Source organism: Habropoda laboriosa, unplaced genomic scaffold (assembly GCF_001263275.1).
Source record: "Habropoda laboriosa isolate 0110345459 unplaced genomic scaffold, ASM126327v1 scaffold77, whole genome shotgun sequence".
Taxonomy (NCBI): Eukaryota; Metazoa; Arthropoda; class Insecta; order Hymenoptera; family Apidae; genus Habropoda; species Habropoda laboriosa.
Window position 1 is genome coordinate 357,723 of NW_017100200.1, and position 27,664 is coordinate 385,386.

Genomic DNA, 27,664 nt, shown 5'->3' on the forward strand with positions numbered 1-27,664 from the left:
GTCCACGGCGAAGAGGACGGAGAGTGGCTTAATGGCGCAAATCTTGTTTCTAACGGCGACCCGTACTCAAAGGGACAGCGGTTGCCTTTTCGACGTCGCGTAATTACATTCCCTAGCCTGGATGGAGGTAAATACACGAATCAGACGATTGGCCAGATGAACGTGTATCGAAGGGAGAGCACGGCAGTGGTGCTTCGAGTCTCGCTAGTTGGATACCTAACGAGTTTAATATCGAAAGGGTTTAATTGGAAGTCACAGTTTTATGCGTGGTTGAATTCTGTGGGAGTGGTATGTAGTTTCGTTTTGCCTGTTTAGCGCGCGAAGTGATTGTCGAGGGTTGCGTTTAACCGTTTCAGAAGGATGCACTTGTTACGTGTGTTCGGAAAACTTGATATATTTTTAAGCAATGAAAATAGCTGTTTCGACTAACTGAAATTCATAGATATTGTCAAAAATTTCGAAGCGGTAAAACGGAGATTCCCATATGATAGTGACTTTAATTCTTTGAGACTCAAAATAAGAAAAAAGTCTATTTGAAAATTAATATTTCACAGTTATAGGTTTTAAAAATGTGAAAAATTTCAAAATGGTAAAATGAAGGTTCCCAATGATCGTGACTTCAATCCTTGGAGGCTCGGTGTAAGGATAACATTCAAAATTAATATTTCACAATTATACGTTGTAAAAATGTCAAAAATTTCGAAGTGGTAAAACGGAGATTCCCATATGATAGTGACTTTAATTCTTTGAGACTCGAAATAAGAAACAAATCTATTTCAAAATTAATATTTCCCAATTATAGGTTTCAAAAATGTGAAAAATTTCAAAATGGTAAAATGAAGGTTCCCAACGATCGTGACTTTAATCCTTCAAGGCTCGGTGTAAGGAAAACATTCAAAATTAATATTTCACAATTATACGTTGTAAAAATGTCAAAAATTTCGAAGTGGTAAAACGGAGATTCCCATATGATAGTGACTTTAATTCTTTGAGACTCAAAATAAGAAAAAAGTCTATTTGAAAATTAATATTTCACAGTTATAGGTTTTAAAAATGTGAAAAATTTCAAAATGGTAAAATGAAGGTTCCCAATGATCGTGACTTCAATCCTTGGAGGCTCGGTGTAAGGATAACATTCAAAATTAATATTTCACAATTATACGTTGTAAAAATGTCAAAAATTTCGAAGTGGTAAAACGGAGATTCCCATATGATAGTGACTTTAATTCTTTGAGACTCGAAATAAGAAACAAATCTATTTCAAAATTAATATTTCCCAATTATAGGTTTCAAAAATGTGAAAAATTTCAAAATGGTAAAATGAAGGTTCCCAACGATCGTGACTTTAATCCTTCGAGGCTCGGTATAAGAAAAAGATCTATTTCAGAATTATATTTCACACATATTTCACAATTACACAATTTAAAACAACGTAGCATTATAATATACTTTTTAACAAGAGTGCTCGAGAAGTAAAGAACCAAAGGTGCTTTGAAACTCAGGTAGCCACTAGTGAAAGTAAGCATAAAGCAGTGGTTTCACTGTGTTCAAAAGGTTAAAGACAACCCTCGTATTTCCTTACTTGCTGCATATACAACGAAAGAACCGTTAAGTGAGCTGAATAACCTACTTCTTCCTTCTACATTTCTTAAGCCTACTTAACCTTAGTTCACGCAATGTCTCGAAATACAAACTTCTAAATGTAACAAGCTAAACTCGATTCTGAAATGAAAAAAGAGGAAGAAGAGAGCTAGAATTGAAAAACTAGGTCGACATGCCGAGTCGCTAATTCTTTCTCCGTTAACTTAATGTACGAAACAGGCAGGGTGGCCAGAAATGCACGCGGCCTGCTTAATGTGACGCGACGGAATATTGAGACTAATGATCATGAAGCATAACGACGCTACTTACTGTTGGCGCAGTATTGCTCCAAGCCGCACTGAGCGCATCTGTCCGGCGACGCGACGCCGCAACTGCATGCTCCGGATGGGACACAGCACGCGCATTCGTTGCTGGACGAATTAAAACTGCACGCGCAGCCCTTCGTCGTTTGTGTCCAAAGGTCCACTTGACCTGGAACCAGACGCGAGAAAGGTTAGAGAAGCAGCTTCACACACACACGCATATACACATAGCAATCTCGTGTCTCTTGGTGAGACACGCAATTAAGAAATGGTAAACGCGATACACTTATTTCACGAACAACCTCTCTCGCTGTAGTATTCGCTGTTCAGAGCTGCTGTTATTTTCTGAGTAACGGTATACTTGGCGGAAGAGCTGTAGCGAGGTCGTAGATGAAGATGTTAAGCAAAAATATCGATTATTGTAGTTGTATGCAAAGTCAGGAGCCCCTGAAATCTTGAGTTACAAGTGCTTTGTGCAGTGTTGTTCAGTTATTGCCCGTACGGGCAGTACTAAGCTTCCGCGGGCATAAAGATGTCGGTGGGCAGTAAGCCACGCCTTCTCAGGCAACGGTACAGATAAAAATGTTTCAAAATGCGATTTTCTCGAAGTTTTGTTTTCACGTCATCTAGTAAACTAATCCTTCTAAGGTCTCGTAAAAACTCAAGCCGTTTGGTCCTAATTTTAAAAAGTTATTCTGTTTCGAAGGGTGTGCGAGTACTTTTTTGACCCACTGTACGTTCTTATGTATGTATGCGGCAATAAGTGCCCTTTTTTTCATTTCGTTTCAATGTATGTGACATCACTAGCCCGCGACTTTGACCTCAGCCTGCCCGCGGGCATCGGCGGGCGCCCTTGAAGGTCTGCTGAACGAAAGGCACTGGCCTAACAAAAAATGTGAACTTTTGGACAGCTGAAGCTTTCAACAGTCAAGGGGTGACTGTGATTGGATCGGTATAGATTCGCGTCTACCTATTTTTCTGCTTTTATCACTTTTTGAATATAGTGTAATGGAAGTAAGTCTTGGACGTGACTCGAACTCCTTGTCTGACCCAAACCGATGTCTTAGTGCGCTCGGCCACCCCCATTTGGGCCACTTATGGCGACTGTTAGGAATGCCTAACTTAGGCGTGCGCTCAGCCACGTATGGCAACTGTTAGGAATGCCCAACTTAGGCATGCATCATTCCTTCCGAATTAGGACCTAATGCGGTAACGATTAGGCTTGCAGCATTTAGGTGTGCTTAATCGTTTCCGCATTATGCCCACATTCGTCTTTAGGCATGCCTAACTGAAATTCTAGTCGGGTTTATAGTGTGTGACTGACTGTGAGTTTAGAGTATTAGGTGCTCTAGGAAAGAATGTTTGGAGAAGTATTACAGGAGGGAAAGTTAGAGGAAAATTTTTTGATGAACTAAAACGAGAATTGAACTCACGTTTCTTCCATCTTACTCGCCCTTTAAAATCATTTAAATTACGTATAAAAATAGCTAGAGAAAATAATTATGTGACATGTTTTCCGTAGCCCACCCTGTATAACCAGTATCACATTACCCTAGTTGAATATCACGTTGCACCACTATACCATTTTAATATACACAGAAACTTCTGCAAATTCGAGTAGCTTTACACGGAAAATTCTCATCTTTGCGCGTTTTCGGAGATAGGTATATCGAATAATAGTTTTCCTATAATTTCATCGATGAAGGGTGTCGCGTGAGATTTCAAAGCGACAGCCAGAATTCACGGTGAAAATGGTGACGGAAAATTGGTCTCGAAATCGAAACGTTATAAATACTGGAATCTCAATTGACACAGTAATTACCGTGATTTCGCGATTGAAGTATAATACCCGCGTATTCGAACGGAACGTCGAATTTTCCCGGATGAAAATCGCCGTTCTAGAGTCGGCACTGCGCGGGAACGCACCTGTGGCGTCCGATGACAACCTCGAATCTATTCACTTCACAACGGTTTCCTGAGTGCTGACCCGGGTCAGACAACTGCCAAGCCGTCTAGAAAATGCAATTCTTCTCGCAAAATGACAGAACGCGGGTCGCGTTTTCCGCGTTCTTCCCAACGATTGAAATTGCTGTTCAAACGATTGTACCACGAATCTCTTTGTCTCCGTGGCTCGTATCCGTTTTCCACCTAACATTCCGATCGTGCTATTACGCTTTTCTTCACAATCGTCCAGTCCTATACCGGGTCCTTTCAGTTGCCCTTTCGCTCGAATTTTTTCTAGTTTCTACATGATCTTGCGTTGTTGCGTTACAAGAACACCGATAAATAGAAACGTGACGAAAAACGAGACATCAGGCGGGAGAGAAGTCTTTGGACGAGGAGATTGTTTATTGTTTTTAACAATTCGAACTATTCTCGCTTTTGTTGCTGTGCTTCGTTGTACACCTCGATCTCGCGACGATTAACAAATTGTCTTTTTGTCGAGGTGACTGGTAAAGATTCTAGGGGTTCGCCTGTGTGTGGATATACACTATCGGCCAGAAGTTTGGAATTACTGAGCATTGCAAATTACAAAAAATTTCCAGAAAAAAATCAGCGACCTTGAGAATTTTTTATCATTCGAATCAATTGATATGAGATAAATTGATAAATGTAGAATTGAGATAAACTTCAAATCTATAAAAAATTAGCAGCAGATTTAATATTGATGAAAAGTGGAGGTGATTCCAAACTTTTGACCGGTAGTGTAAATCTTTTATTGATATGTGGAGTACAGTAGAACCTCTAGAATTGCACGAAGATAGGTGAAGAATACACTGAAAAAGCATCAAGGTTCGTGCAATTAACACTAACCGTATCTGTTGCGACCTGATGAGAACGCAACGAAGTCTCGGTTCGGCCACTTAGTCACATTTGGCCGCCAGACCGAGATGCCGACGTTCGGAAGACCGAAATATACCCCCCGTGGACTCACCAGCGCGACACTCGGACAATAGGTCCCAAAAACACTCGGGACAAATATACCCCCCGTGGACTCACCAGCGCGACACTCGGGCAATAGGTCCCAAAAACACTCGGGACCATAAAACATTCGTTACCGGGGATCGAATTTTTTTACAACAAATTCGGTCTCCCTAAAGGTCATAGTTTTCGTCGATCAATAGCCGAACACACCACATTTTCCACCTCCATAACACAACCACCAATCAGAACCAACCTAATCCCTATATATACATCTACACACCTGATAACAGGGCATTAACAGTACAACGAGTGCACGAGACACATCGTCAAAAAAAAAGAATAATCGAATTTCAACTAAACATCTATCAACCATCTATCTCAACGAACCGAAAGCAAATCATCTATGAAACATCTACATCAACGAACCGAAAGGAAAACATCTAATAAAAAACATCTAACCCAATAATATTTGATCAAAGTCCACGACGCAACAGTATCGATACTTTATGAAATATAGATGCTATTTTATCTTTCATCTTATGAAATAAAGATAATATTTTTGCGAAAGGAATGCAGGTGATTGTCAATTTAATACAGGAAACAACGCAGAAAATAGCCATTAGATATTAGGTAATCCCATAAGTTCGCGTCGAATTTTGTAATTTATATCTATGTTTCCAACGAACCTTTGAATTTGATAAAAGAAACCTAATTTCCTTCCCATTTCGCAACTTTTTCCTACTTTTTTTAGTAAGATTTTCTTTACTATATCACTGCTATAGAATTTTCTTAGATTTTCGTTAAAATATTTGTCGCTTTCGGCACGAACTTGCGAAATGACCTAACAATAAAAAAAAAAATTACATTTAGTGTTAACTAGGTAAACTATCACGTGAGATCTTCCACTTGCGAGATTAAAATGCACGGTTCTCCTCCCTCTATTGCATTTCACTTTTTTTACTCGTAACTAAACGGCAATCCTTATCACGTATCGATGAAAAGTAACAGTCGAGGTTCCGCTGTATTGCAAAACAACCCAACCTAACTTTAAACATATTTTATTTCAAATTACACATGGCCAGTCTCGATCGCGGAAAACCATCCAAGCTCTATGGATATAAATTAAATTACAAGCTGTTTGGTAACGATGCTAAAAGTTTTGCATTGTACTGTTTTCATACAGCGAGGTATCGTTTTATTTTGCTTTGTAACGAAGTGAAGACATGAAACGCGGAACATTGAGAATTCATTATATTGCGTTAATTTTTCTTTTTTTTTTTTTGCAAAGTTTACGAAACATTTTCCAGTTTTGCGATAACAGCTGATGTTTATGTTATTCAAACAATGTGTCGAAATAGTTTTAACTGTATTTTAAGTAACAGACTGAACGCGTATATAACGAGCTAAATAATGGAATTCGAAACATTTAGAACATATAAAAGCACAGTTCGTAAAAACGGCTTTCATAAGAATCGGTTCTCGTGATAAAAGAACCGGTAAAAATACGTAAGGTGCTTCAGCGTACGAATTGAAATAAAAGGCTCGGTATTTTTCGTTGTTATACCTACGATATAACACTTTCTTCAGATAAAACGAACGCAAGAAATCTAAGTACGAGTTTGCAATTGAAAGCTCAACAATCTTTTCTGTGGCAGTTCGTTCTGTGTAGAACCCTCGTCGAACATCGACGCTCAATTTAAAATATCCACAATTATTTCTTTAATATACGAAAATCCATCTGTAGTGAAACATCGATAATTCTAAAAAAAAAAAAAAATAGGCAACAAAATTAAATCCAACCAATATCGCACATTCCTTCGAATTACAAAAAGAAAAATACTTCTCCCTTCCAGCAAAAAATCGACACAAAAAAAGAGCGAATAAAACAAATTCCAACAGACTTTATCTCACTCGATCTCACACTCTATCAACGATCAATCGATCGCGATTAACCTTCGTCGAGCCGCTCCAAGGAGAAAGGTCTCAGCCTATTCGACGTCTAATAGAGATTTCCGGTTGATTCTGCAAACGCTGGGATACGTGCGAGTGATTGATTGTCTTCCTCCCCGTCGGTGAAATCGGCGCGGCGTAGGAGGAGGAGGAGGAGAAGGATCGACGGGACGGACGAAGGAGAGACAACGAAACAGCCGGAGGATTCGGAGGCAGAAGGAAGATAAAAGACGCTTCTATATAGCCAGAGAAAGGGAGGAAAAGGGGAAAGACAGAGAGATAAAGGAAAGAGTAAGAAAAAAGAGAGGGAGAGAAAACAGAGAGCCCGAGTGAAGATGTAGATCGGGGCAAAGGAGGGAAAAGAAAGGACGCGAAGGAAGAAGACATAAATTCCGTGGCAGTGTAAAAAGGGCGTTAAGAGGAGAAGCCCAGGCAGCCCCGATATGTCAATATCCCGAGGAAATACGGGGCGGTACTTGGCCAGAGGGGTAGTAAAAATAAAGCAAACTTTATTGCCAGTGCCGCCGCCGCCGCCGCCACCATCATCGCCGACACCATTGGGGCCGCCTTTCCAAATGTATTTCAGAAAATCGTTCGTGTAGGCGAACGTTTTAGGAGCGTGAATGTGCTAGGAAGCTGGTTAGACGAACTGGGTTGGGATTTCGAGGGATTTCATGGTAGAACGGGAGGGAACGTAGGTGGAGAAGGGTGAAGTAGAGGCGGGCGGACACTTCCAATTGGATTCTTAATCCATCGATTCGGGCTCGATTACGAGGGTTTGTTTAACGTCGATACCAACTGAACCAGCACAGTCTCGGTTCGTTCTACGAGGCGATTTCCAAGGTCGCTTAGATGTGTGATACGTTTCACGAAGGGGGAAGAAAAGGATACGTATGAAAAGAGATTAAGCAGAAAGAGCGTGAGCGTGTGTTTGTGAGAGAGAATCGAATGTCAAAAGTGAAATCTCGGATAAGGGAGAGGAAATCTAGTGCAAACAAAAGGCGACCAGTGTCCAGTTTCTGTACTCCCCCTTTCTTTCTGATATTTTACTCTCTGGAATCTCTCTAGGATGGAATTTCTGGCCTGGTCATGCAGCTTTCTCCATTTTCCACTCTCTCTCCGCCTCTTGGACCATTAACGTCCGCTCGCACCCCTATTGCGCGTAGCCCACGTTGCGAGACGCATTAATCACCGAAGGAAAACGCACGACTCCATGGCCAACGGGGTTACGAGCCTGCTACTTTTTACTCGATCCTTCTGCTTCTTTCGAGTAAACGGAATTTATTGCTACGCTTACTCTACTGATACGGTAAATCCGTGATTTTCAATTTGGAATCGTGTTTGTTCCGTCTATGTTTGTCGTTTGTCTTGGGGAGCTGTTGTTTGGAATGCTTACGGTCCTGCTCCCTTTTACGGAGCTACCTTCCGTACGAGTTAGATCGCATTCAAGGATCCTACGTGTATTTACATTCTGCGCGCAATGAAAAATAGCTCTTCCATAATGAGAAGAATAAGGAGAGACTTTTTATTCGTAATTTACTTAATTCACGTTCAATTTTGAAGGAAAAATACAGCCTTGGTCAAAGCATCGGGTATCCCATAACATCCCATATGTATTAGAAATATCAGTGAAAATAATAATTTTAGTTAATTTTATCAATATTTTATTGGGCCACTCTTTGCCCTAATGACTGCCACAATTTTTCTATTTTTCCGATATTTATCGGTGGACACTCAGATTACTCTTTCGGAATATTTCAAGGAAAACTTTTTACTTTTCAAAATATCAACAGCAAAGCTGTATATTTAATTCGTAACATAACGATGCAGGTGAACATTTACCAATTCCACTCGTGACAATGCTGTGATCTCTCAAAAATCACACTGTCTCTCCTCTATTCTCCACGCAGACTCGCTACTCTAACCTTTCCACACTCCGTCGCTCTAGCTCGACACATCTCTCGTTCCACACCAAAACACTCTCAAGAAATTCTATCACTCCGTTTCTTCCATCCGAAATCCACACCGACGCGATTCATCTTTCCCGAACCCACTGGAACGACCATAATTCACATCCACCGAATCTATCCACCGCGACCCACTCCCGTCATCTCTATCTTCACTACGTGAAACGCGAAAACAGCGTTAAGCTCTCGCGGCGAATTAACGGACCGGGGGGGAGAGAGTATCCATGGATGAAAAGCGACAGCGGCGCGAAAAGATCCACTTAGCCGTTCACTTTGGCCAGCGTTAAATTCTAATGAACCGGACGCCGGTCAATTTCAGTTAGCCCTCCTTCCGGTAGATCGTGATATTCCGATCCGACGTGGCGGCCGGCCGCGTAATGGCGCTGGATACAGTCGACTGCCGATGCTGCGGGTCGGTCCTTCGCAAGTGTCTAATAATTTTCATTTAAACGCGTGCAGCTCCCGGCTCTTGAGCGCAGCTGGCTCTCCTGCGACGAAAGCCGAGCGCATTACCGTGCTAATAGACGGAATGGCGATCGTGGGCTTAGAGAGGATGGAACTTGGGGGCTTTCGAACCTCGTTTGTTATCCTCGATATTAGACGTCGGAACGGAGACGAATAACGAAATCGCGTGTAATTTAGGCGGTGTCCTTTTCGACGAGGCGGAGTAGCGATTCGTTTCGACGCGTTCGCGATCGATCAGATGGAAATTTAAAGCGCGTTGTAAATTTGAAAGAACAGCTGGATGTTTGGGGGGACGTTTTGCGATGGAAATTACGGTTGGACGAGTCTTGTCGGGCTGGACGATATTTTATACGGGAATAGCGGGCCCCCGGGTTGTTCGTTCTTCGAGGCTTAAATCGTGGATATTCTGGACGGAACTGGAACCGCGTTTCCATGAAATTTGTACAAAATACAGAGTTCGACGAGCGGTGCGAAATTTATTGGACGACCGCTGATACACGCGCGACGCTCTGCATTTTTCACGTTCTCCGGTTTCGGCCGGTGCGCGGAACATTTTTTTCCACTTCTCTCAGCCGTCACACCGTCCCCTCTCGCTCTCCCCTCGTCGCATGCCATGTCCACTCCATTGGTTCATCGTTATTAATTTATCAACTTCGATGCCGGAGGAACATTGGTCGCGCTGTTTACTCGTTTCTGTGATATTGATGATGATTCAATTTGTCACGATCCCATTTCCCACACCTCCCCCCTCTCTCCCCCTTAGATTTATTCGATTTGTTGCGTTGATTTGTTCCAAAATTTTGGCGGCTAAATCGACGAATACATATATATCGGCCCGCGTTGAGCAAACCTTGTCATATTTACCGGATATCTCCGTTCCACTTACATGGCTAGATTTTTCATCCAGCGTGACACGTCGAATTCGGCCGTGCAATCGTAATCGATAATTGAAGATCGATGTTCGATAGCCGAGCATATGGACTGCGTCTATCGATGATCGAATTCGACTTCCGACTGTCGGTTTCAGAATTCTGTTTTTGTCTATGGAATCTGATAATCGAAAGTCGACAATCGATACCCGATAGTCGATTCTTGATAATCGATATTCGAAAGTCGAAGAAGATTTGAAAGTCGATATTCGATACTTAATACCTGATAATCAATACTACATAGGTACTCGATATTTAAAAGTGGATAATCGATACTTGATCCTTGGTAATCGATAGTCGATCCTTAATAATCGATACTCGATAGTCGATCCTTGGTAATCGATATTCGACAGTCAATCCTTAATAATCGATACTAAGTAGATACTCGATACTCGATCCTTGGTAATCGATACTAGATAGTCGATCCTCGATAATTGATACTAAATACTCGATATTTGAAAGTCGATCCTCGGTAATCGATACTAGATAGTCTATCCTTGATAATCGATACTAAATACTCGATATTTGAAAGTGGATAATCGATACTTGATACTCAATACTCGATACTCGATACTCGATGCTTGACAATCGATACTTGACAGTCGATTGTCGACTTTCAATTGTCCAATTCAATAATCGATATGAGAATTGCGAACGCGACGGTCGAAAGTTGAATTCGACAATCAATAGACGTAATCGATAATATGAAAAGATAATCCACCGTCCTCGTATCTATCAACATCCCTTCGCTGTTGGCGCGAAACTCATTTTTTTTCCTCGTCCGGACAGCCGCCATCCCCTTTCTGCACCGGCTGACGCAGCGGCAGCAGCGGGTGTCGATTAGTTCAGGCCGGGTTTCGGTTTTATGACGGTTTCCCGGTCACTGTGCTACTTGGAATTCCATCCGCATCTCCATACATTTGCACTTTAATTGGCTTCGCACTCGCCGCGCCGCCTCCTATCCGTTCTCTATATCTCTCTGTTCGAGCGCCATAAATATGTATAATACGGCCGCGTGTGCCCCCACGGTTATGCTCGCGCGAACGTCTGTGCACGAGACAATGCGAACGAGAACGTCTCGCGGGAGAAGCGCATAGTGCTAGTAGAAGAGGAAGGCAGTCTTCGTCGCGAACCAAAACTATTTCCCTCGTTAGGCAGTCATGAAACGCGTAACGTTTGGAAACTCGCGCGAGGCCAGCGCGGACGTTGAGTGATAAATGCGCTGCCAAAGTGAATCACTACTGTTCGCTTGGCGAGCACAGCCTTTCCCATTGCGTATCGCTTTGTTCGTAATGATTTAGTGGATCCGTTCGAGTGTTAGAATTATCAGACCGCTGTTCACCGTATCGTGGCAATTCTCTCTCTCTCACTCTCTCGTTGAATCGTTGGACCGGTTAATTCTTTCCTCGTTCTCGCCGATGATGAGTTCCCGGGGATTTCGGGGTTGATGAATGTGCTGTTAATTTTCCAAGGGAGAGTGGATTTAGATGGGGGAAGATGGTAAGATGGAGCAGCGTTTCCAGTGGTAATTGGAGCGATTACGAAGGGGGAGAGACACTCCAGATGTTGTTCCTCGTAATATGTAAATGTTATTGTAATCGGAGCATCGACAACGGGATGTAACACGGAAAAATGGGGGAATTTCAATTTTGCTGAAATTGTTCGTCGTATCAAACCTGTCGTTAGAAGTTCAATTATTTAGGAACAACGACTTAAGGAGAACCTTGTGCAAAGTAGATTGTATAAATGTAAATAACTTCAACAGAAATATTGATTCTTTTCATGATTTTTGCCTTTCTTCGGAAATTAAAGAAAGTTTTATTATTAACAATTCCCTCGACAAATTTATAATACGACCAGAATTTGATTTTTTATTTATGTTTCTTTTCATCGTTCTTTGTCATCTTCCAAAGTTTCAATTTATCTATTTTACACAATTCTACTTTCATCGACAACACATTGCAATTCAATACTTTCCTTCTTCGTTTGCATCACATTTACTTAAAAATAAAGTATTATTATTATCACATTCGACACCCAAAAATGGGGTATTATAATTAAGAATTACAATCTGTCCTGACGACAAGATACCTCAATTGTCATCACATTAAGTCAAAACATACCAACACTCTTCGCCATATTAGGTACAGTGTTCTCAACTTAGAGTGTTTCTCTCCTGGCCATCACTGATTGAGTAAATATGTCTCAAGCGAGAAAACTGATATGCAAAGGATGTGGGATAGCGGTAGCAAAGCCTGTCACATGTATATCTTGTGACGTTGCGTCACATCCTGCCTGTGTTCACCGAACTCAGCATCCCTTTTATAAGGGAAAACTGTTAGATTGCGGAGATGATCTGTCACTCACTGCCTCTCCTACCACACCAACTCACGGCATTGTAATATCATCGAATGATGATTTGCTTAAAAAGATCAAGGAACTGCTCGACGCTAAATTCTCCAAACTGGAAAATGAGCTGAGGGTGTTTCAATCAAATCTGGAACTACTAAACAATTTTTTAACGGATCTAAATAATAGAGTTTCAAAATTGGAATGGAATTGCTCTGAAGAGGACGTATTGGAGGAGCTGGCTGAAAGAAATAGGAGATCTCACAATATTATTTTGTTTAATCTGACCGATACTGACGCTACTTCAGACATTTGTGCAGTTAATAGTTTATTACGTGAAACCATTGACAATTTTTCAATTAAAAGACTGGGATGAAAAAATTCCAGTAAAGCTCGTCCTCTCTGCGTTTCTTTTAATTCGCCGAGCATCCCGATTAAAATTCCGAAGAATAACCGTAGATACTCTGGTTCTGCTAGCAACGTGCGTTTTTAAATGATTCGCGTGTGAAGTTGCGTGATACGAACGATCAAAACAAGACTATTAGATACGTCAACGGTACTCCTAAGATTGTTACGATAAACCGACAACAATGAAAAAACTAGCACGGAATTTGCCTATATATTATCATAATGTCAGAGGTTTACGCACGAAATTGAATAATTTACAGCAAGAGGTCGCTTGCTCTTCACTTCAATCTGACGTCCTTATCCTACCTGAACCCTGGCTTACCGATAGTTTTTCTGACAGTGAGCTAGCCTTAAATAACTACACCATTTACCGATGCGACCGATCTAAACAAACTAGTTGATATTACAGAGGAGGCGGCGTTCTTATTGCGATTCGAAACACCTTACGCAGTAGTGGCACTATCAATACCGTTTTCAATGTGGAACACTTATTTGTCGAAGTCACATCTGCAGCTCTTCCCCTAATAATCGGTGTGGTTTATTTGCCTCCGTTAAGTAACGAGACCTTATATAGTGCACACTGTTCTGCTATTTCTGATGTTTTAGACAAATATTCGAACTGCAACTATATTATTTGTGGCGATTATAACCTTCCTCATATCACATGGTCCGGCTCCAACTCATTTCCCGCGAATTCAAATGTTTCCACTAACGAAATTGCATCTGCTGGAATTCTCTCCTCTACTTTTAACTTTTACAATGGATCCCAATGCAACTTTGTGTTAAATTCGTTCGGCAATACTTTAGATTTAATCTTTTCAGACATCGCGTTAACACGTGTTACGTGCTTGTCCGTCCCTTGTTAGAATATGCTTCAATTATATGGTCTCCGAAAAGCTTCAATCACGAAATCATGCTCGAGAGAGTGCGGCATAAATTTCTCAGGTTTCGTTCATATAATCTATATAATCCAATGTCAATCTTTGATCATGATTACTGCACAATATTAAACACAGTCAACCTGGAAACATTGTCTGCACGAAGAAGAATATCCGACCATAGCTTTACTTTTAATTTAATTAATATCCATATTCATTGTCCCTCTCTCCTTATGCAAATCAATTTCTACGTACCTGAACGCGTGTTGAGACCTAGAGCAGGATTACAAATACTTAAATCCAGATCTACATATGGATTAATTAATCCAACAAATCGCATTATTGTTGACTCTAGCACTCTCTATAATCGTATTGATATTTTTAGTGGGTCTTTACACACTTTTAAAAGACAATTACGTAGGATTATCGGATAATGCCATACCTTTTGTACCATGAGTTTTCGTGCATGTCCCTTCTTTGTTATTTTATGTAAAGTCTGTTTTCTTTTGTGTAAACATTTATGTAAGAGGGCTTCGATCCGTTTATAAATAAATAATAATAATAATAAAATTAATCATCTCATCAGGTAGTGAAATATATGTATGTAATTTATTAAAAATCGAAAACTGAGAAACTAGCCTACCAGCCTCCCCTGTCACAGTTTCGATCTTCATAAATAATCGAACACGTTCGAGCTGAACGCTCAACTATCGCAAACGCGTCAATTTCAACCACCGAAACTTCCACACACGATCGAGTATTCCACGAGCTACCGCGTAGAATCCTACCGCGGGAAGTTTCGCGAAAGAGGGAGCTCCAAATATTATTCTTTCCATTAATCTTCCCGATCGGCCGAGATTAATCTGCGATGCAGAAACGAGGCAACTTAAGCGAATCGATTCGAAACTTTACGAAAGCCTTTCATCGACGGCACGCTCGTTGATCACTGTCTCGCAGATGGTATAATAGAATTTCGCGCCCGGACGGGGGCCATTGTCGTCTGGAACGGATCAGAGACGTTGGTTGCGGAATTCTGAATCGCGGGGGTTGCTCTTGCCCGTTGAACGCTTAACCAATTTCGGACCGTTACGAAATATCGGTACGTCCAGACTAATTTTATCGCCGCCCTCCTTCACCCCTTCGCGGCTGTAATTTTGCCACGTTGCATCTGCTCGCGTCGATCAAGGAGATTAGTCCACGTGAATCCTGATAGTTACAGTAGAGCATTACCGAATCTGTTGAAGCATTAACAAGATACCGCACCCGACGTCGGTGAAAATTAATTCGCGGCAATTTCACCGTGTACTCGCGGTGGAAATTTCCAAGCACTACGTTTCATCAACGTACAGGGAGCCCGATGTTTGGTAGCTTCTTTGAACGACTAATGACACGATCGACGCGGTATCGGGGGTTAGGTGCTTTTTGTTTAATGGAACTTCGATTGTGCACAAAAATCGGAAAGAATTCAGTTTCACTTACTTTTCAACACTTTTGCCCACGAATTTGCTACGTAAAACATAACTTCCTCTTTTTACAATTACTTTCCATTTTCCAATAACAAGGAAATCTACCTTTTTGAGTAGTTAGCACGAGGATTGATTCACGTGTAAGGTCTACAAATCCTCCAACATTTCTTCTCAATATTGCAAGTTTATTTTTAAACATAGACACCATTCAGTTCTACACATTTTTCCAAACGCTTTATTCATCTTTTCATCCCGTCCGTGGAAACTGTTTCTGAGTTTGCTTTTGATCAAATTGCACACACCAAATTCAACTTCGATATTGGATGAAAAATGTTGACTTTACACCGTCTCTTTCAATTTCTAAATTCCAAATTCATTTGGCGTGCAAGCTTCTAGTACCAAAAATTCTATCACTGATTGATTTTTCGCGCACACGTCCGCGACGAGACTCGCGGTATGGACCGTGGACTAGCGAAGGTCGTAAATTTTTGCTTGATTAATACCCCGCCGCGATGTGTGGCGATCTCCTAGCGAATTGTTTGAAAGGCCAGGATAATTCCGTTGGACTGAGTTAACACTTAACTAACTATATGTATTTACACTTGAATTACATTAATTAACAATGAAAGTGAGTGACGCGAGACTGGTGGTATGTGTGTGTTCTTGATACTCCTTGGTGAGTATCTTCCCGTGTTTCAAGGTAGACTCTTCCGGTTGGATTCCGGATTTTTACTGTTTTCTCTTGTGGTTGGAATTAGACCGTTTTGCACGGTGTTTCTGCACCGATTAGCTCACGACACGAGCCAATCGTATTCTTCCCTAATTGCCATCGACCTATCCGTGTGTCCGTGACACGCTCCGTGGGGACTAGGCGATGACAAGAGGGGGTGAAGGTCAGCAAATGTTTAAACATTTGAAACCACAACGGGAAGTTCCACCAGGCCTGGGACTCGCGACGTACTCGGGCCTCTGTCCCGAAGCCCTTTAGAAACTCACGTTCTATGACACGTACAATTAACTGTTGAGGTTGTAAACGACGTTTAGGAAAAGGAAACTATTCCATAAGGGATTAATGAATAAAGGGACATTCTCAAAAACAGCTTTCTAACTTTGTCTTTGTCTAACTAACAGTTTCTTCCTTTGTCCAGATTGCTAGCCGCTATGGAACAAATGCTTAAAGCGGGTGAAAATCAAAACGGCGTGTCTTCTAAATAATATTCCGCGGGTGGTCCGCGGAACACTGATCGCTACTATATTTCAAAAGTCGAACAAAAATTTTATCACTGATCACACATTATCCCGTCTAAGGGCGTCCGGGGACCGGCGACCCCCCGGGAAAAGCCCGTTACCGAGAGGAGTGAGGTCCCTCAACTGGAAGTGGTGTTGGTGTCCACCCACGAACATCCCACCGATGATGTAGACGGTACCTCGGGCCGGCCGGCCTTTCCAAGCCATGTCGGGGGCTGTGGCGGGCATTCCGCCCTCCCCTGACCATCCGGGCTGGGCCAGCAGGGGCTTGTGCCAGCGTGGCGCTCGCACCTGCGGCCCCAGCACCGGGGACTGGCCGGGTTTGGTGTAGGATTCGAGGTGGCAGTGGTTAGGCCACATGCTGGCCAGGGGCCCTTTTTCCAGGCTCCGACGTGTGAGTTGCGAACAACTCCGGGACCAATCTGGAGAATTGGTTGGAAAGTCGCTCCGTGCCACCCGTAACGTGGGGATTCCTCCTCACAAGTGGCCCTTGGACGGGTAGGTGTTCAACCTGTACCCTTCGAGGGTCTAGTTGGGCGTATCCTAATCCTCCGCCATTGGGGGCCGTCTGGGTTTACGGCGAAAGCTTGGCACCGGACGTAAAACTACTAGACTTCGTGATCACACATTAAACTGAAACTAAGCATATGTAAAACTTCCTTGTATCTCTATATCTATCGATAGTAGGAAATCTAACTTATCACAATCAACCCTTACAATTTCATTTGACAAGAATTGATATCAGATCGAATTTTTCTCGGTCAATTGTTCCAAGAGAAGCTAAGAATTATTAAAGGAAAAATTTGTAGAAGGATCCAGTGTAAGTAACTCGGATAACATCCACGAGAAAACGTAAACGCAAGATAACTCGGCTCGTTAAGCGACACTCTGTTTCGTCACACCTACGGGCGCATTTCCTAGTAATTAAAATCATGTCTCCGATCCACTGATTGGTTGTGGCGGACAAACGAGCTTCCAATATCGAAGTTACAGGAGTTTTGATTAATCGCCTTGGGCAAAACGAGGCGCACGGCCCGTGCCAATTATCACCATCGGTTGTGAGAAACAACTATTGCCGAGGTGGAGCCGCTCGAACCCTTATAACTGTCCAAGATGACGTGGACGAGTTATCATAATCGGTTTTGGCTCGATGCCGAACATCCATGCTACCGGAAATCCGATTTCGATCTTCGCCTAGCCGCAATTTGCGCAAAAATCCTGTACTTGGAACACGAATATCCATAAACTTTGTACTCGAGAATTTCACCTTGTAATCGGTGTAACCTAATCGCTAAACCGGCATTAACATACCTATTTAACCGAGGAAATAGAGAGATGTTCGATTTATCTATCATATCCAAAAAAAAGTACTATTTGCAAAAAAATTGCAACGCCTTAAAAATGAAATCGTACAAATCTGAAATTTGCATATTGAAAGGGAAGAGTAATTAAAATACGGTTAAAATAGGTTTTATTCTTAAAAAGAGATCGCTTTTTCCTTAGAATAATGTAAATTCGAAATTTCTGCAACCCGAATTTCCAGCAACTTTTACGTCGAACAGCGTGTAATCAGAATTACAATTGTTAATTCGGTATTTAACAAGAAACAATGGGTGATAATGCTGAACGAACTCCGCGCGCCTGAAATTACCAATCGAATAAATTTTACATTCTGTCAAGTGTCCGCTGAAAATACGGTTACGAGCCATCAAAATTCCCGTATAACAGCGACAGCCCTCTCCTCCACATGTTCGCGCAATTAAACAAAACGTGTTAACGAAGTGTTCGTCGAACAGCGTAAAAGCACCGCGCCAATGAAAAGCCAAATATTTACGATTTTTCCAATCATTTGGCAATCTGATCGTTCTTTTGGCGCGGCAAATACTCGCGACACGCGAAAAACGTTCGCTCCTCGAGATTACACGATCGAACGATCGCCACGTAGAACAATAATCTCGTGAAACACGTATCGTATGGTCCACCGTATATGTTCTACTAGAAAACGAGAGAGAGAGAGAGAGAGAGAGATGCTTGAGGGCAAAAACAGGGAAGAAAAATGGAAAATGACGAGAAAAATGGAGAAATTCCTTTTCGTTGATCGAACGCTATTAAATGTCAACGATCGTCGGAACCTTTACCAAGGGATAGTTATAAATGCGAGCAGGGCTTTACTCGTGGGACGTGGATCGTCGATACAAGTGGCCGGCCCCATAAATTCGCTCCGTGAAGGATAAACCGAGCATCAGCGATTCCCATCGTGAGAATAGGACGTCTGACGAGCCAAAGAATTCCGTCTGTCCGTTCTCCCGCGCGATACACGGCCAATTTAGAGTTGTGAAAATGCACATTTTTATGAGAGCCCTCGGTGATATTTTGTTGGTATTTGGCCGGTGTCGCTTGCTACGGCGAGATTCCATTTTAGAGAGGAGTTTCACCAGGCTTGGAGGAAGGAAGCTCGTTGAAAGAGAATGTTGTGTTGGAAGTGTCAGCGAGGAATGATACGATGTCGTAGAATTTCGTTTATTTAATAACTGATTTTATTGTTACTAATATACACGTGCGACGATCAGAATTAGGGTTTGGCTTCGTCGGTAAAAATTACTATCGCTCGTTTCTGTTGCGAGAGTGTGGGTATCGGAGGTTTAATTGGTTATCGGAAGGATGGAGGTGGAAATTCTAGAAAGTTGGGATTTTTGGGAAGGGCGTAATTTATGGCGGAGGCCCTTGAAGCCCGCGGACTAGCTAATCCTCAAGTTTTTGCCGAAGTTACGTACAATGACTGTCGTTTAACCCTAGAGCGGTCTTCGGGTCTTTTTTGACCCACCGCCTTTTTACATTTTCACTAATTTTTGCTGTTATCAAGTTTACGTTCCTTAACATTATTTTAAACGTTCATTGTCTAGGTTCATATGTCACGTTGGAAACAAAAATTATTACGCATAAGGTCTTAGGTCCTTTTTCACCCAAAAGCCTTAAGTGTACAGTCGAAACGAAGAACGCAATAGGGTTAAAGTCGTACACCTAACGGTTCGGCCGTTTTTTCCTTTTCAATAAAACGTGACAATTGTACTGAATGATTAAAACCCGTACGCAGGCATATAGTTTAATGCTTCGTTACTTGACATATAGCAAAACTGTAAGAAAATGGTTAGTAATACTTAGTAAATTAGATAAAATTTGTCGTTACGTATGAAACTTAACTGTGAGTGAAAGTCGTACAGAAAGAAATAGATAGATTTTTACAATAATATGTAACATAAATAACGTATATTAATATTTTGTAGGGTAACCAAATGCATTTTCAACACATTTTAGTCGTCGAGGAACTGATTTTACCAAATTTTCACAAAATTGAGGTGTTATAGTGACTCTTACTAATACTCGGACACTCTTTAGAACAGTATAATTTTTTTTTAAATTGGATCAAACGACTTGAGTTTTTTTGAGAAGTTAGAAGGATTAGTATACCAGATGACGTGTGTAAAATTTTTTGAAAATATTGCAATTTGTGGGAATCACGAAGAAAACTGTAAAGGTCACTGTTTACAACTCTTTTACCTGAGCTTGTAACGAAAATTTGAAACAATTATAGGCCGAACGTCGTGAAATAGTGCGATTTTCACAATCTTTAACGATTTGTAGCTCGTAGTAATGTTAACCGATTTCTATCAAATTTTCAAATTTATAATTGGCATAGATCTACAAAACGTATCTTTGAAATTTTCATTACGGGCTCGGATAAAAAAGTTCTCGAATGTGACCTTTACAATTTTCTTCGCGATGCCCACAAATTGCAATTTTTCAACAAATTTTATACGCGTCGTCTAGTATACTAATCCTTCTCGGTTAAGTCCAATTTTAAAAAAGTTATACTGTTCTAAAGGATGTCCGAATATTAGTAAGAGTCACCCTATGTAGCTAACCGTTTCTCTTGCAAAGCTTTTCTAAGACTTTCCTTATTTGTAATATCGTGTAATCGCATTTTCCTGCCTAATTCGTTCCACACATGTTCAATTACATTCGTATCAGGTGATTGGGGAGGTGTTCGCGAAAAATCGGCCGAATCGCTAGGTGTACGATTTTAAGTGACAGTCTCTGTACGTTCTGTGGGTTCGAGGAATCGGAAAGAAAACAACGGTGACATTTTCCAGAACTCTTAAAAGAGAAATATTTGGAGTATCTAACAACAATGTACAATTTTATTTCATTTCTTCTTTTGGAATGTTTGTTTTTCGTTTCGTTACATGGCAAACGTTGTTATTTAAGAATCAACGGGGTGGAAATTAAATTGCCGGAGACAATCTGGAATTGTCGATTGGAGAGTCATTCATCTCGAAATAAAATTAGCCGTGTATGTACAGCGTGTAGTAATATTTTTCTCTGCCCATTGAAAGGCAGTCACGAAATTCGTTCCATTACCGAACAATCTTGCCTTCCTTTTGTCCGACTGAATGGAACACGAAATGCAAATTTCAGACGCGTCGTTCGCCTCTCCCTCTTTTTCCCGGTTTTTCCTTTTTTCTCTGTCCCCGTTACTATATTCAATAATGTCTAAACGTTCTTCCATTGAAATTGTCCCGTAGACGTGAGCGTTATACGCGACGTTTTTCAAATACATTGTAATCGTCGTATCCGCCTGTCGGTATCGGCAGAGGCATCGATGTATCGGGCCAAGTTGAGCTAGCGATAAATATTTGTGAAAATAGCTCCGATAACGGGCTTGTAGTTTAGTCGAAGGCGGGAGACGCCTGTGATCGGCATTTTCGAAGGCGCGGAAAGCATCGCGATCGATGGGCTTGTCGTCGATAAAAGCGAACAGCAGCTCGAAATTTGGAATAATTGCAGTGTCGTGAAATGCTCGCCTCTGCTTATGTAGTTTGGAAGAAAGCGATAAACGAGAAAGTTGGAGCTAGAGTCGCGATGAAGACGAAATTCACCGGCGTGTAGGCTGATTTTAGGGAGAGAAGCTGAAAAATGGCGCGCGTTTGCGGCGGGAGAAAGAGGAAGAGTGAAAGAAAGAGCCTTCCTAGCGAATAGGGGTGTGTTATGTGAATACGTGAAGCAGAACGCGTGGTTAAACAGAACGGAGGGTGATTCTACGTGTAAAAATGAACCGAAAATGTGGAATACAATTTTATCATGAGAAGTTTAATTTTCAAAAAAATTGAATTTGAAGATTCTGGTGTACGCGTGCACGATTCTTTTATTTTTTTTTTTGGCTGTAGAAGATTGTGCTATCTTCTTTATAGACTGCTTCTTTGCGAAATGTGACATTACCGCTGTGTAGCAATGTAACAGCATGAATTGAAGCAACAGTTTGTAGGGAATCTTGAAATTGAATCTTCTCGAAAATTAAGCTCCTTACGAAAAAATTTTGTTCCATATTTTCGGTTTATTTTTAGATGAGAAATAGAGAAGTCTGAGCGTTATGAAGGCTGTTGTAGAGAAGAACGAATCGTAGAGAGTTATTACTAGAGTATTACGAAAAACATTCGAAAATTGAGTACATATAATTGATTGTTCGAATTGTTATAGTGTCGCGAGTTGTATTATCAATTGTCAATGGTGCAAAGCATTATTATTAAAAACTACCTGACAAAAATCCTTAACTATCAAAACGACGCAATGTTTCAATCGACGCAGTGGAATTAATCGATCAACGATTATGCCTCGAGAAGAAGTATTAAAAATAGTCGATATTTATTCTTAGATCAATTTTCCGATAAGGATGTCCCGCTATCAGCGTTTCCCCAAACTCTTTTCCAGTATATTAATACCAGCTTTCAACGTTAAAGATCGAAATTACCACTTCGGTTCAGCGACCCTCAGAAACACAAATCCTTGATAGCTGGTATAAAATGGAATCTACGTGACAGAGATGAGAGCACGTTTTTATGACGTCTGCACGTTCATCGGTGTAGTAAAAGCGAGACTATGTGTCTGCTATATTGACGTTGGAAGAGTAAGGTGCACTATTGCTGTCTAGTTTCATTAGGTATCAAAAGGATATACGAAATTATGCAGTGATTAGATTCAACCGTTCATTCACCTTTATGTTACGCCAGCTTAAATTAGCAAAAAGAATTTGTTCCTTCATTGCAGTAAATATTTTAAAATTAATTTCAGTAATTATTACGCAATTCTTACTTATGCAGTAGTGTATTAAATTTAAATTCTCGCAAAATTAGGTGAGGAGATGGAGTGTCCAGATGTCATGGTAATTTGTATTAGTGGCTTTTTTCGCAAAGTCTTGACGACCTTATCGACTAAAAATCGCCATATTTTTCAGAGAGGGAATTCGCTAGTTAGCCGATAAATGGGAAAAGGTCATCTAAAATAATGGTAAAGTCTTTAAAAATAAAAATGGAAAAGAGACACCAAATTAATTTGTACACCTAATATTTTCCGCAGAATCCTAAAATGCAAACTTTTCACGCAGATCAGCCAAAAGGTTTAGAAGTAAGTAGAGAACATAGTACCACGATAACAATTGGTAATTAAAATTAAATTTAAATTCTCACAAAGTGTGAAGAGGATGAAATTAGGTGAGGAGACAGAGTGTCCAGATGTCATTTGTATTAGTGCCTTTTTTCACAAAGTCTTGACGTCCTTATCGACTAAAAACCGCCATATTTTTCAGAGAGGGAATTCGCTAGTTACCCGATAAATGGAAAAAGGTCATCCAAAATAATGGTAAAGTCTTTAAAAATAATAATGGAAAAAGGGCACTAAATTAATTTGTACACCTAATATTTTCCACAGAATCCTGAAAAATTTCACCCAGATCAGTCAAAAGGTTTAGAAGTAAGTAGAGAACATAGTACCAAGATAACCATTGGTAATTAAAAATTCTAATAACCAGAATTCGTCGAGTCACGCGAAAAACTTGTCGCAACGAGATTCATATTCAAGCACCGAAAACTATTACATCGCGCTCGATCCACCGTTCCCAAAACCTCTACAATACGCCACGGAACGTCACAATCGTTCCCCAGGGGACGTCGAGACCAAACTTGTTTCGACTTTCCGCGGGCGTGCTCGCGCGTGTAATAACCGAGTGAAACGGTCCAAAGTTGCCCGTCGAGACGCCATTAGGGGCACGGAACCTCCCTTCCCCACGAACAAGCTTCCCAACAAGAGGGCCAAGATTCTGGAAAAGTTGTTTTGGGTCAGCGTCGTTCCACCGGTGGGATCACCAGTGAAACGATTGCTTTTTTTTATTTTTTTAAGCAACCAGACGTACGTATTCACCGCTGACGAATTTTGCAGAGAAGAAGCGCGAGTTAGAAAGCCTGTTAAGCACTTGGACTATGATTCCGCGGACTTACGAATATTGCACTTGGTGCCGTCTAAGGTACTAAAGTATAGCTGATTTCTATGTAACAGATTTATTCGGCGAATTAAGAGAGGAGTTGGAATATTGTATGGTTTTTACCGACTAACTGTTTGTTCTGAATAACTGATTTCGTTCTCTTATGCATTCGTCCCTTCTCCTATTCGGTTTCGTCTTGAGCAGAGGTCGACAATCTTTTAATTAACCCTAGAGCGGTCTTGGGGTCTTTTTTGACCCGTCGCCTTCTTATCTTTTTAATTGCTTTTGCTGTTATCAAATTCATGTTCCCTTAACGTTACATCGAAAGTTCATTACCTAAGCTCATATGGCGTGCTGGTATCAAAAATTGTTAAACCTAAGACCTTTGGGTCGAAAAAGACCCGAAATCCTCAAGTGTACAGTCGAACGAAAGAACGCACTGGGGTTAAAAAGGGCACTCCGAATGGGTGGCTTGTGATAAAGGGCACTTTACCTTAATTTTGCTGGAGGGGAAGTTGTAAGCTTTATTCGATACATATTTATTTTAAATGAATTTATTAATACAAAATTCTACTGGCTCATCATACGCACAATCATCTTTTGAAACCATTTTGTAAAAATATCTGGCACAGTGGCGACACTTTAACAATGCTTGGCGGGCGCTTGGGTGCCTTGAGAGACGGCACACGAGGGGAGGTTCCTAATTTGGAAAATTAACCAACCCCGTATCACCGCCTTTCGGTATGCCCGTAGCGCGAAATGTCTTTGGAGCTGATTTTTGGCGGGAAAAAATTTGACAACAAGAGAAAAAATCTCGCCAGGTCAATTCTGCATCTTCGACTTTCTACGAATTACCGAAGGCGAGACTCGGTACAAACATATGTCTTCGAAAGACCCTTTGGGATGTGACTTTACGATACCTTGCTTGACTCAACTGAACAACGACCGAACCTTTGGTAATTCAGAGCTTTTATATGCCGCATGTTGGCTGCAGGCCGGCCTGCTAAAGTAATGAAACGTTTGAAAAGCTAAAATTCAGCAAAAGATAAAATCGTCCGCTTGCCGTTCCTAACAAAGCGACATGAAATATCGCGGTCCTAATGCATCGATGCAAAAAGCTACTAGCTTGGTGGATGGCGAACAAGGGGAAGGGTTTACCGGGGGGGAAATGGAGCTCGTCGATGCAACAATGCTCGTATATATCAATCGTCGTGCCATTGGATTCACCTATGAATCGCTAACTGAGTAAATCAGCCGGAACGACTCACCGGTCTCTGTGGGTGGATTCGAGGAAGATGGACACGTCGATCGATAGACGGCGGTGGATTTAAATTTGCAGACTTAATTGGGATTCGACGGGATCCCGGATAATTTAACGGGCGACGTTTTTATTTTATTAACGGTCCGAGGATTTAATTGCGGAAAGATCCACGAAGAATTGAATGATTTTCTGTCCCTTTCTTTTTCTGCGAGATTTATGCTGCTTTAAAGTACTAATTTTGGTAGAATAATGTAAGAGAACAGTGGAGATTGTACGTAGAATTTTTTTTTATTAAAAAAATGTTAATTTTCGTGGAATAGAATGGCATTCCCCAAGGAGTGGATGTAAAAGAATTTTTCGTTTATTATTAGTGAAACGCAGAAGGTTCTAGAATATTGGTTTTCTTGGAGTACTGGTAAATAGAATAGTCGAATCGAACAACGAAGGAAAAATTTCTCCTTTTTCTTTCAATAAAATCTAGAAGAGTGCATAGAACCAGCTTCCTTGGAGTACCTACTAGTTGGTGTAATAATCGAAACGACGTAATGATTTTCCAAGGGTTGCGAAGTTGCAGGAATTCGTATTAACGGGGAACTAGGGAAGAGAAGTAAATTGCTATTCGAATACACGATATTCTGAACTGCGAAGTTTCGAACGATTCTGAACCTACAGAGTGTTAAATTTCTCAGAAAGGGGGTGACAGGTGAAGACGACACGATTGTAGCACAGTTTCCTATTGCACACTTAAATCTACCGTGCAATGTTCTTCTCGTAACTGCAAACGGTACTTTCCGAAATTACAATCTCGTGTTACAATTTCGCCTGTGTACATGATGATCGTTTAAACGTAGAAAACGAGGAAGGGATGTAACAACATCCTTACAAGATTCGATAACATTTTTTCAGATTTTCGAAATTCGACAAGAGTACCTAAATTCTTTAAAGCCACAGTTTCGATAACAATCTTTGAGATTTTCGAGGCTCGACAAGAGTACCTAAATTCTTTAGAGCCACAGATACCATATCATTTTTTGAGATTTTCGAGATTCCACAGAAGTACCAAAATTCTTTAAAGCCACAGTTTCGATAACAATATTTGAGATTTTCCAGGCTCGACAAGAGTACCTAAATTCTTTCGAGCCACAGATACCATATCATTTTTTCAGATTTTCGAGATTCCACAGAAGTACCAAAATTCTTTAAAGCCACAGTTTCGATAACAATCTTTGAGATTTTCGAGGCTCCACAAGAGTACCTAAATTCTTTAGAGCCACAGATACCATATCATTTTTTGAGATTTTCGAGATGCCACAGAAGTACCTAAATTCCTTAAAGCCACAGTTCCGATAACAATCTTTGAGATTTTCGAGGCTCGACAAGAGTACCTAAATTCTTTCGAGCCACAGATACCATATCATTTTTTGAGATTTTCGAGATTCCACAGAAGTACCTAAATTCTTTAAAGCCACAGTTTCGATAACAATCTTTGAGATTTTCGAGGCTCGACAAGAGTACCTAAATTCTTTAGAGCCACAGATACCATATCATTTTTTCAGATTTCCGAGGCTCCATAGAAGTACCTAAATTCTTTAGAGCCACAGATACCATATCATTTTTTCAGATTTCCGAGGCTCCATAGAAGTACCTAAATTCCTTAAAGCCACAGGTTCCATATCATTTCGACAAGAGTACCTGTATTCTTTAGAGTCGCAGATCCGATAACATTTTCTGAGATTTTCGACAGAGGTACCTAAATTCTTCAGAGCCACAGATTCGGTAACATTTTTTGACATTTTTTCGAGACTCGACAAGAGTACTTTTATTTTCGAGAAAAAAGTATCCAACAGGCTAAAAATTGCGACAGACTCCAAAATCTTTCTCGTCTATTTTGCACTTTACACTTCTCGAATCCCTACGATTAATTGCTAAAAAAGAAAAACCGAACGACAAACCTCTGAACGACAAACATCAAGAATAGCAACAATTTTCATCTATGACCTAAGTAAACGTTGACACAAGCACATGGAAGACGCAGGATAGAGTTAACTTCGTATCCTCGATCAAAACATCGAGCCGTCTTTCCAAAAACAGGTACCATTTACCCAAGAAACTTCCCTCGACTCAAGAAAACTCAGAGATACTCAAGAATCCAACTGGAAGTTCGAACTTCGAACACAAACACCTTTACAATGCATTTAAACCAGACTGATTATAACTCGAGTGGAACCCTTGAAATTCGACTAGATCACAGAATACCCAAATACAACATCAGAAATCCCCCTGAAAAACAGAGAGATATTACAACACACGTCCACGTCATGTTCAATTTTACAACAAACTTCCCGAAACAACAGCTCCATCAACCCACCGTTACAAACTAATCGATCAAAAAGCCACGGTAGTGAAAGCTAGCCGAGCAAACTGCGTTAAAGTTTCACCTGTCGGGCGTACCGTTTTCCAGGATCGCGCGAGACACCACCTCTAGCCCATAGCTGGACGCGAACTTTTCTAACGAATACCCACTTTTCTCGGTTAACAGAAATCCCCCGTTTTCGTCGAAGTTTGGAAGTGTGCCGAATAGCGTCGGTGCAGGTTCGCGGAA

The 27,664-nt window shown here is 41.0% G+C and overlaps 1 protein-coding gene across 1 annotated transcript in view; it reads right to left on the reverse strand.

The window, feature by feature from the left end:
- LOC108570387 overlaps positions 1-16,849 on the reverse strand; it is a 147,064-nt gene extending 130,215 nt beyond the window's left edge. Inside the window, exons 1-2 of the mRNA XM_017932246.1 lie at positions 16,591-16,849; positions 1,912-2,073 (exon numbers count right to left, since the gene is read on the reverse strand). Coding sequence (XP_017787735.1) covers positions 1,912-2,073; positions 16,591-16,849 — 421 coding nt within the window. The remainder of the gene's footprint in view (positions 1-1,911; positions 2,074-16,590) is intronic.
- Positions 16,850-27,664: the final 10,815 nt, after the last annotated feature.